This window comes from Manis javanica, chromosome 14 (assembly GCF_040802235.1).
Source record: "Manis javanica isolate MJ-LG chromosome 14, MJ_LKY, whole genome shotgun sequence".
Lineage (NCBI taxonomy): Eukaryota > Metazoa > Chordata > Mammalia > Pholidota > Manidae > Manis > Manis javanica.
In genome coordinates, this window is record NC_133169.1 from 73665858 (window position 1) to 73678122 (window position 12265).

General features: G+C 32.5%; 1 protein-coding gene across 12 annotated transcripts in view; it reads right to left on the minus strand.

Annotated features, from left to right (window-relative positions):
- The window catches only part of DMXL1 (Dmx like 1), a 166860-nt gene that overhangs the window by 41880 nt on the left and 112715 nt on the right, over positions 1–12265 (minus strand). For 7 of the 12 annotated variants that reach the window (XM_073221581.1, XM_073221580.1, XM_073221583.1 and 4 more), the window contains 4 exons: positions 10369–10454; positions 9036–9237; positions 7866–7983; positions 4717–4779 (listed from right to left, as the gene is read on the minus strand). In XM_073221581.1, the coding sequence (XP_073077682.1) occupies positions 4717–4779; positions 7866–7983; positions 9036–9237; positions 10369–10454 (469 nt within the window). Of the gene's footprint in view, positions 1–588; positions 4038–4716; positions 4780–7865; positions 7984–9035; positions 9238–10368; positions 10455–12265 lie in introns of those variants that run through there. The other 5 variants (XM_073221588.1, XM_073221584.1, XM_073221590.1 and 2 more) reach the window with 2 other exon arrangements.

Below are 12265 nucleotides of genomic sequence, written 5' to 3' on the forward strand. Positions count from 1 at the left end.
CTACAGGTCAGGAGGAAGTGGCATGAAATATTTAATGTATTGAAACAGAAGGACCTTCAACCAGGTATCCTCTGCCTGACAAGATTATCATTTAAATTTGAACCAGGGATCAAAAAATTTTCAGATAAACAAAAGTTGAAGGAATTCACCACAACTAAGCCAGCCTTATAGAATATGTTAAAGAGACCGCTATAGACTGAAATATTCCTAAGGCTAAGTAAGTAGCTGTCACCTGTGAAAATAAACCCACAGTAAAGGTAGTAGACCAATTCATTACCATGCAATGAGATTAAAACAAAAAAGAAGCAATATTAACTATATATAAAATCAGTCAAGGGATACAGAAAAAGTGCAGATTATGGCATCTAATACATAAAGTGTGGAGGACAAAGAAGGAAAAAAGTACTTTTAGATTGTGTCTCAGAGTAATAGGCAACTTAATATAGACTGTTATATAGTAAGAAAGCTATCTTTAAACCTTCGGTAACCACAAAACTCTAGAATAGACAAACAAAAAAATTAAAGAAGAGAAATCTAATTGTAACACTAAAGAAAACCATCATATAATGAAAGAAGAGTATGAGGAAAGAAGAAACGAACAGAGAGGAGCTATGAAAACAACCAGGGCACAATTAATAAAATGGCAATAAGTACATAGCTATCAATAATTACTTTAAATGTAAATGGACTGAATGCACAAATCAAAGGTACAGAGTAGCAGAATAGATAAAAAACAAGACCCATCTATATGCTGCCTACAAGAGACTTATATTCAGACTCAAGAGACTTATGTCAGACATACATAGACCAAAAGTGAAGGGATGGAAAAAGGTATTTCATGCAAATAATGAGAAAAAAGCAGGAGTAGCCATACTTATATCAGACAAAATAGATTTCAAAACAAAGAAAGCAGCAAGAGACAAAGAAGAACATTACAAAATGAAAGGGATCAGTCCAACAAGAGGATATAACCAATATAAATATCTATGGGAACAACTAAATATGGAAAACAAATATTAACAGAATTAAAGGCAGAAGTAGATTGAACACATTCATTTTAGGAAACTCCAACACACCACTCACTCCAAAGGACAGATCAACTAGGCAGAAAATAAATAAGGAAACAGGGGCACAGAACAATACATTAGATCAGATGGACTTAACAGATCTACATAACATTCCACCCAAAAGCAGCAGGATACACATTTTTCTCAAGTGTTTTCCATGGAATGTTTTCCAAAATAGATCACATACTAGGCCACAAAAAGAGCCTCAATAAATTTCAATACATTGAAATTGTACCAAGCAGCTTCTTAGACCACAGTGGTATGAAACTAGAAATAAATTACACAAAGGAAATATAAAAGCCTACAAACACATGGAGGTTAAACAACATGCCTCTAAATAATCAATGGATCAATGAACAAATTAAAACAAATCAAACAATCCATAGCAACAAATGAAAACAAAAATTTAACAGCCCCAAATCTTTAGGACACTACAAAGGCAGTTCTAAGAGGGAAATGCATAGAAATACAGGCTTACCTCAAGAAACAAGAACAATCCCAAATAAACAGTCTAAACACACATTTAAAGAAACTAGAACAAGAACAAATGAAGCCCAAAGTTAGTAGGAGGGGCATAATAAAGATCGGAGCAGAAATAAATAAAATAGAGAAGAATAAAACAATAGAAAAATATCAATGAAACCAGGGGCTGGTTCTTTGAGAAAATAAAATAGATAAACCCCTAGCCAGACTTATCAAGAAAAAAGAGTACACACATAAACAAAATCAGAAATGAAGAAGGAATAATGACAGCAGATACCACAGAAATACGAAGAATTATTAGAGAATACAATGAAAAACTATATGCCAATAAACTGGACAACCTAGAAGAAATGAACCACTTCCTAGAAAAATACAACCTTCTAAGACTGACCCAAAAAAAATAGAAAATCTGAACAGATCAATTACAGTAATGAAATTGAATTGATAATCAAAAAAGTCAATAAATTACTGATAATCAATAAACAAACAAATGCTTCCTCACTTTAAGCTATACTACAAAGCTACAAGTAATCAAAATAGTATGGTACTGACACAAGAACAGATGCATAGATCTGGAACAGAATAGAGAGACCAGATATAAATCCACACATACATGGTCAATTAATATACAAAAAGGAACCATGAATATACATTGGGGAAAGGTAGCCTCCTCAACAACTAGCACTGGGAAAACTGAACAGCTAGCTACATGTATGAGAATGAAGCTAGATTACTGTCTAACCCCATACATAATTTTAAACTCAAAACTGTATCAAAGACCTGAATGTAAGTCATGAAACCATAAAAGTCTTAGAAGAAAACACAAGTGAAATCTCTTGAACATAAGTATCAGCAATTTTTTTCCTGGACACATCTCTTCGGCAAGGGAAACAAAATAAAAAATGGACAAATGGGACTATATCAAACTAAAAAGCTTCTGTACAGTAAAAGACACCACCAACACTATAAAAAAGGCAACATACAGTATTGGAGAATATATTCATAAATGACTCATCTGATAAAGGGTTAATATCCAAAATACATAAAGAACTCATACACCTCAACACCCAAAGAACAAATAACCCAATTAAGAAATGGGTGGAGGACCTGAACACACATTTCTACAAAGAAGAAATACAAATGGCCAACAGGCACATGAAAAGATGCTCCACATCACTAATCATCAGGGAAATGCAAATCAAAAACACAATGAGATATCACCTAATACCAATTAGAGTGGACACTATGGAAAAGACAAGAAATAACAAATACTGGGGAAGATGTGGAAAACTGGGAACCCTCCTACACTGTTGGTGGGAATGTTAATGGTGCAACTGCTCTGGAAAACAGTATGAAGGTTCCTCAAAAAAGTAAAAATAGAAATACCATTTGACCCAGTAATTCCACTCCTAGGAATTTACGTGAAGAAAACAAAATCCCTGATTTGAAGAGATATATGCACCCCTTTGTTTAGTGCAGCATTATGTGCAATAGCCAAGATATGGAAGCAATGTAAGCGTCCATCAATAGATGAATGGATAAAGAAGATGTGGTACATACACATAATGGAATATTATTCAGCCATGAAAAGAAAAGAAGTCCTGTCATTTGCAACATGGATGGATCTGGAGGGTATTATGTTCAGTGAAATAAGCCATGTGGAGAAAGATAAATACCATGATTTCACTTATCTGTGGAATATAAAAACCAAGCAAAACAGAAGGAAGAAAACAGCTGTAGACTCATAGACACTAAGAAGTGACTAATGGTTACCAATGGGGAGGGGGTTGACATTGGTGGCAGTTGGAGTGTGAGGGTGATTAAGGGGCACAATAGTTTGCAATCACAATATAAGTTAGTCATGGGAACAGTAGTACAGCATGGAGAATATATTCAACGATTCTGTAACATCTTTCTACATTGATAGATAGTAACCACACAAGAGGGAGTAAGGGTTTAATAATATGGGTAACTGTTGAACCACTGTGTTGTACATTTGAAACTAATGTAAGATTGCATATCAATGATACTTTAATAAAAAGTAAACTATACACTTTAATAAATATATGCAATTATTTTAAGTCAGGTGCACCTAATAAAGCTGTATAACATGAAACAGATAGCTTGGAACATTCTGACCAAAAATGGTTATGATGTTAACCAAACAGGATGACTGCCTTTTGATATAGTGTGATAACTATAGAAATACAACATTCTGCTCATTAACATTTTATAAGCAGTGTCAAAAAAAGTCTTTGGATAAGAATTAATGATGATGAACAGACTGTAGTAACTAATGATTACCCCAACAAAGAATACTGTTAACTTATTAAAAGTCTGAAGGATACTGTCTCAAAACTCCATCTGAAATTTCCAAAGTGTGGACTGTATATATTTATTTTGCCAAAGTTTTAGTTACATACTTGACAGCAAGTCAGTGTTTTTAATAATTGAGTAGAATCATTTCTCCTATTTTACCAAAAGATTCTGTTGGGAAAGAATAAGAGGTAGGAATCAGTAGTCTTAAATCATTCAAAAATATATATTTTTTAAATTACTCTGTTGAGAGTGTCTTAAAATCAGAATATGAAACACGTAAGTTAAATAACAACCTAATAAAAGTCATATTTGAATGTGTGACCACAGGACATTTGAGAGTTTATTCATGATTGTGCAAATTCTGAAACTTTGTGCTCTTAATCTTAAGTATTATGAGCACTTACTTTGAACAAGGCAATGTGCTATATGCTGTTCCTACTAGCAAAACAAATACTATATAAGACCATTTGATGAAGGAATTAACATCACAGGAGAGAATCTGAACTTCAAAAATGACAGAACAAAAGGGCTATACTTCTAAATGGCTATTTTAATTAAATTATAAGAACTTCAGTTGTATTTTCTCAGAAAAATCTGTAGCCAAAACTGGATACATTCAACTCTCTTTAAAATTACATTCTCTTATTAATAAAAAAATTTTTTCTTATTAAAGAAAAAATTTTTATGATAGCAATATTTAATTTGTTAAAATAAAAGAAGAATAATTTGAAGGAATAGTAATTCAATTGCATTGGAAAAAAAGTCCAATCCAAAGCTAAAATGTAAACACTTTATTTTTCTTGATAAAGAATGCAATTTCTAATTTCAGTTGAATGATGCTTTGTACCTTATTGATGTTTGGTTCCTCCATCATAGAATTTTTGATGGTTTCACAGTTGTCCTCTAATGACTTCATCAAGAAAGAATAACCACATGACAAAGAGTAAAGACGAGATGTAACATGCAAAATACTGGGGATATATTTTTAAATTATATTTTTAACCCAATTTACTAGAAAACAACACTGGACTGATTAATTTTTTTAATTTCATATTTATTAAAATAGTATGTGTGGGGTTGCATGGTTAGAGGTTCAGGAAAACTTAATCCTTCAAAACTCTTAACCAATGCTAATATATTTTATTCTACCACCTAAGAAATATTTACTCACTTATTTTGAAATGCTGATATTAATGCAAAGTACTTTGCATTACAAATTTCAGAGCTACTGGTGCCACAATACTATCAAAGAAAATTAAAGTCAAATTGTTCTCTTACACACTACTGCATCTGTCTCTATTGTATCTCACTCCTCATGAAAACCTCTTGGTTAGAAAATCTTGATTTCTAAGTTTCTAATTCTCTCCTCTTGATTTAGCCATAGAGAGTCAATAAACTCCTCAAAGGCACATATCCTTCTTAAAAGGGGAAATTAGTACTTGTTAACGAAAAAGTCGGTTCATACCTGTAGCTCTGAAACAACAAAAGGAAACAGAAAAAGGAACTGGGGATAAAAAAAATACAACTACCAAGCATTTTTTCTTGGGAATGACTTAGGTATTATTTGCAGCTATCTGTACTTAATTTCCAAATAAGTATAAACAGGGAAGACCTTCTATTTTAAATAGGCATGTACCAATAAACTACATTATATAGGAAAAGAAAAGATCTGAGGAAACACAAGGATTCTAACATTAGACAAAAAAATTCACTTTCAAACACATAAAGGGATAAAGAAACAGCACTCTCAAAATACTCTCCTTGAACTACCATCCAAAGTTTAAGGCCTATCACATATCTGTCTACTAGCCACCTAAAAAGTTAGTGTCTTGGATTCAGCTATTTAAGGATAACCATCATTTTATTAAAAAAGAGACAGAAAGTAATTTTGTTAATGCCAAAAACAGACTAGTCTACTTTCCAGTAAAGATTAAATAATTTTACACTAATGCTCTAACATTAATATTCTATTTCATTCCATCTTCTCTGTTTTACTACATAACATTTTTCTTTTCATATTCCCACTCTCAAAATGTCACTATCTTTAAGAATATCACCATCACAAAGAAAACCACAAAGCAGGAAATAATTGTAAATTTCTAGTAATTACTATTAATCATGTCAGGTTTTAAATAAGATAAATCTACTGGTCAAAACATTACAAAGTCAGGGATATTATATTCATTCTGCAGATAAAAAAAGTAAAATTCAGGGAAAATATTTAGTTTACTGATAGTTATAAAGTTTTAGTCTAACATTCATAGTCACATTTTTTATTAAAATAATTACAATACAAAACAACTTAATATCATGAAACTCCTGAGAAAACTCAGGATAAAATAAGAGGAATTTAAAAGGTTTAGTTGTACTCACTCATCTGTCATCCTTCCTTTATGCATTCTGGCTTAGTTATGCTACTCTAGTCCCTTAATGATTCTATTCCCTGATTTAACTAGACAATGTAGTGGCGCCATAGTGTTTTTGTTTTGTTTTCAGAACTATTTCATTTTCCATATACATTAACTGTATCAGCAGCAAAGAAATGTTTTTATTTTTATAACTAATCAAATATGGTAATGTTTTTAAAAAATGACTTTGTACTTGAATGATACCAAATTTGCAAATTCATATTACAAGGTACATCACAAAAACCAAAGAATTAACAAGCATAGTAAATATGCTTTTTAACAGAACAATGCATCAGTGCTTTATATACTATGATGAGAATGCTTTAACTTTTAATAAATTATTTTAGGCAAAGATATATTTAAAATAAGAAACATTACCTCACCAGTAAATATACCCTAAGAAGTCTAATAGTCTTATCTAACACATTCATTTTCAATTTTATTTATACAAAATTTACTTGAACTGTTTTAACAGTAATTCATATACTAAATATTTAAGATGTACTTTATGTAAGGTTAAACAGAAATACATTCATTTGTATTATAATCTACTATTTGCCTAGATTTCAAGGTTATACTGAAATACATGTCAAAGGTCTTCTAAGTTAGCAAGAACATTATATATGTTGTTTCCTGGTTTGTCTAATCCAATATTAAATAATATATTTATATCATCAGGCAAAAACTAAATAACAGTCTATTCAGTTGCCTCTTATAAATTAGTGCTTGAACTGAGAGACAATGATATATATGTACTTTTCCTTTTTTAAAATAAGGTTAGATGCCATCTTGCTTTTTGCTAACTGGTCTATTATGAAGCCATTCTATTATTTCTCCAACTGAAGTATCTTCCTTTCTCCCTCCTACTTCAAAAACTGTACAAAGCTTGCTTCTCAAAATATGATCCACTGACGAGCTTCTGGTCTCTTTGTTACTGGCACATGAAGACATAAGAAATTAACTGCATCAATAATTCTACTGTTTAGTTTACCCAATATTTTTCAATAGCAAATCTGTCTGAAAGCAGTAGCAATATGTTAACTTATATTTAGGTGAAAGTTACCCTATCATCACAGTGGAACTTTTTAATAGCACTGAACTAAATGATAAAATAATTATTATAATGATAATATTATGATATAATCAGTTACAGTGTAATTACTGAGTTTGCAAAAATTTCATTAAGAAGCATTATATTTGAAATTTTTTCAGAATACAAACCTAGTTTCAATCAAACTTCTAAGATAAACTTCTTTCAACTATCATGAAAATTATGGGAAATTTCAACTTTCTCTCTTAAACTAGTGATCATGACAACTGAAGACACAAGAAACAAGATACAGAATCTTAACAGTCTTTTTGGGAAATAAAAATTCCAAGTACATTTGAATTACTTAAAATTTACTTAGAAAAATACTGACCTTCCATCTCCTTTTCCATCACTTTTCTATGCATTAACTACATAATACATGTTTATCATATAAAAATAGTTTTTTTAAAATTCTGGAAAATGCAACTTATCTTTAGGGTTACATAATACAAAAAATTTCAATAGTAAAACAGTAAACAAGGTTTAACTTATACAGACCTCATTTAGACACCTTTTCTTTGTGAATATATTTCTGATGAAGGTCTCCTGAATTTCTTCCTGCTTCACCAGGTACTGCCAAAGTCTCTTCACAGACAGTGCCAGATGGTGTCTGGATCTACAGACAGTATACTTAATTATGCACTTTAGAGATTTCTGATTAGCTTGACCACATTTCCTTGGTTCTTTATGAATATTTATAGTAATAAATTAACTAGAATCAGAACATATCATCTAGGGCAGCAATCAGCAAACTTTTTCTTAAAGGACCAGATAGTAAATACTTTAAGTTTTGTGGGGCATATGGTCTCTTATACAACTAACTGCCCAACTCTGCCACCAAAGTGGGAAAGCAGCCGCAGGAAATGTTGAAATGAAAGGGTGTGGCTGTGACCCAATAAAACTTTATTTACAGTGCAGGAAGAGGAATGGATTTGGCCCTATGGGTTGCAACTTACTGGTTCCTAACCTAAGAACATAAGATCTAGCAAAATAGTTATGCTTCCTAGAAGAGGTCTAGAAGCAGGACTACTTGTGCTGTATAGGAACACATCCAGTCCATAAACTGTTCCTGATGTGCAAAGAGGTACGATCTTGTGAAAGAATGTACATTAACTACGTGACTACGCCTTTAAGTACGTTGTTTAGTTCTGTTGACATTTTTTGCATTAAGACTTTCTTGCTAAAGTAAGCACTGCTGATTTACCTTTCAGTGCAAATGCTTTATCTCCTCACAGAAAGCAAAACAATTTGCTAACTGGCTATTTGGACTAGCATTGCTCCAGAGTGGGGCAGTAAACTATGGCCTACAGGCCAAAATCAGCCTGCCTTTCATTTTCTAAAATAAAGTTTACTGGATCATAGTCATGTCCCTTTGTTTTGTTATTGTCTGTGGTTGCTTTTACTCTACCACCACAGGGTTGAATAGTTACAACAAGGACTCCAGGGCCCACAAAACCTAAAATATTTACTATAGTGAGCTTTGCAGGAAATGTTTCCAACCTCTGGACTATAGTATACATCACACAAAGACTCAGATAGGAACCTACAATAACAAATTAAACATAGAAGGACTTAAATATTTTTTCTTTAAATACTAGCTGACAACATTCCGATTAATAAAATTTAATAAAACTCATATTTTAAAACTGCACCCACAGGAAAACCTACTTGAAAGGAGTGTTTGCAGGTTCCAACAAAGCTTTGTGGCGGAGAATTGCAGGACCTGCAGACAAACTTTCTTCAGAGGTATGACTTGCAATATAGTTCTGAGGTGGCCCACCATGGATTTCAAGTCGTCGGAGAAGAACTTGTTCCCAACACTGAAGAGTTTTTAGAACTGCATGACAAAGTGGTGAACTAACTGGAAGCTCTAAAAAAAAGAAAATAAAATTGACCCAAATTTATCTTGAGCAGGAAAATGCTATATTCAGTTGTAAGAATGACTAAGATATTACACATTTTGGCAGAGAAGATGTAGAAGAGAGGTGGGCATAGAAATACAGAGAATTAGAAAATGGATGTCATAAGTCTGTGCAGCATTTCTACATAATTAGGTGGCCTAAAAGAAAAAAGGCAACCTAGGTTGAAATTACATTACAGCTTTACTACTAGAATTTAGAAGAATATTTATGAGTCATGATAAATTATTGCTATTTCAATTACTGCTTTTGACTTTAATTTCATCTACAAAAATGTACCTGAATATTATGAAAATACTCGGAGGGAAATTAAATGTTTTAAATCTTTCTACCAGCTCAATTTCTGTATGGCATACAACTAAGATGTGTTGGAAAATTAATATAATACACAAAAGTAACCAAAAAAAAAGTTAAATAATACCACAAACTCAGCACTTTCTAGTTCTAGACTTCCATACTCCTGAGTCTTGATCCCTCTTTTAACTGTTAGCTATTCCTGCTATTTACCTCCAAAAATCTAAATAACATGCTTATACCATGAATTCTTCATTTTTCAATTTTCAAAATAATCTACTGATTTACTACATGGACTATAAGAATAAACCTCTCTCCATGATTCCAATGTAGCCACATAATAATTTTTGGTTAAATTGGTATTTTAGTGTTTACCTTGGTATATACACATATAAAAACAGATCACAGCTGAACCACTTAGTATATACTACCATGACCATCTCTTTACTCTATAATCTTTTCCTCCCTTGGAGTTGATAGGAGTTTTTGTGTTTGCTTAGTTTTCTAAATATTTACCACTTATATTAACCCCCCAACACTTTGGCTAGAGCTATAAATAAAGTCTCAGTTCAGTCAATCACATCAAGTTCAGATTCCTTGCTTTCTTGGATATTGTCTTTCTAAGGGCACCTAACAACTGAACAGATGCATTTACAGATGATTGATTTGGTTAACAGAAACCTCTCTTCTACAGTATTCAATAAACTTTTACTCCACTATTTGGAAAAAATACAAAATAGTAAATCACAAGCAATGGCAATGTTAGTTCATACTAAGGCATTTATTACCTGCAAGATCATGACCTACGAAGGGATAGAAAGTCTTCAAATTGTTGAGAACCAACTGCACCATTGCCAAGCGCATCAATGACCAACTAAAAAAAAGCAACAGTGTATGTGTTAAAAATCTACTTAGGAATTTAGAAGATACACCATTCTTCCACCCAACAATTCCTCTACTAGGACTCTACCCTGAAGATATACCTCCAGAAAAGAAAAACATACTTATGCAGTAACTCAGGTCAGCATTATCTTCAATAGCAAAAGAGTAGAAACAACCAAATTATCCATCAGGAGAGTACTAGTTGACTTAATAGGGTTTTGAACCATGGTATACTAGGATAGGCATAAAAAAAAAAAGGATCTCGAAGTGCTAATACAGAGTGAACTCCAGCATGCATTAATAAATAAAAAGCAAGTTACAGAATATTATACATATATGCTACCTGCTAAACTTCTGTGTAAGAAAGCAGGGGAAATAAGGTGTTTATACACACACACACACACTTATTTTTATAAACAAAAAAACCTGAAACTAGTAAAAATGGGCATCTGTAGAGAGAGTACAGGAGAAATTGGGTGGAAGAGAGACTTCTGATTTCACATTCTCACACAATTTTGTTTTTATGTTAAAATGTTTCAGCTTCCCTTTTATTTCAAGTGAAACACATATTTTAGAGTACAAGTGTTTAATTACTTTAAATTATGGCAAAGTACAGATAATATAAAGCTTACCACCTTAACTACTTTTAAGAATACAGTTCAGTGGCAGTAACTATATTCACATTGTTATATGACCATCACCAGCATCTGTTTCCAGAATTTTTTCATCTTGTAAAACTGAAACTCTTTACCTAGTGAGCAGTAATTCCCCATTTCTCCCTTCTCCTAGCCCCTGGAAACCATCATTTTGCTTTCTGTCTCTACGAATTTGACAACTCTAGGTATCTCATATAAGTGGACTTGTACAGCATTTATTTTACTTAGCATAATGTCCTCAAGGTTCAGAGTTGTAGCATGTGCCAGAATTTCCATCCTTTCCAAGGTTGAATAGTATTCCATTGTATGATTAGACCACATTTTGTTGCTTTTACCCCTCGGCTATAATGAATAACCTGTTATGAACATGGGTGTACAAATACCTGTTAAGACCCTGTCTTCAATTCCTTAGGGTAGATACTCAGAAGTGAAATTGCTGGGTCACACTGTAACTTTATTTTTAATTTTTGAGGAACTACCATACTGTTTTCCATAATAGCTGTACCAATTTACATTCCCACAAACAGTGCTCAAGGGTTCCAATATCTCCACATCCTTCGTAACACTGTTATTTGGGGGTATATTGATAGTAACCATCCTAAGGGTGTGAGGTGATCTTTCACTGTGGTTTTGATTTGCATTTCCCTGATGATTAGTGACAGTAATCATCTTTTCATGTGTTTATTGGCCATTTGCAATATTTTCTTTGGAAAAAAGTCTATTTGAGTCATTTGCCTATTTTTTATTTGGGTTATTTGTGGGGGTTTTGTTGTTGTTAAGTTACACAGGTTGACTTCTGAACCATGCATATATTTTATATATTCAGAAAACAAAATTAGGTCAGCAGAAGAAAAGCAAAGAAACCACTAAGTAAAAATCTCATACTTTTTACTTTCAATAAAAGAGTATTTACTTCTGCATCCGTGGATGTCTTGCTGCCCTTGTCTAGCCTGGATTAATACTTAGTCCATAGGCACACACCTGATCATCTGATCATCTACATTTGCCCTCTTACAGCACTAAACTATGTTTTCTACCTTTATCTTGCATCTACCTACCACTTCAGCATTTTATTAAAAATAAAAATAATAATAATAATAGGAGAAATGTGGGATCAACATATAAATCAAGTACAAAAATCAAACAA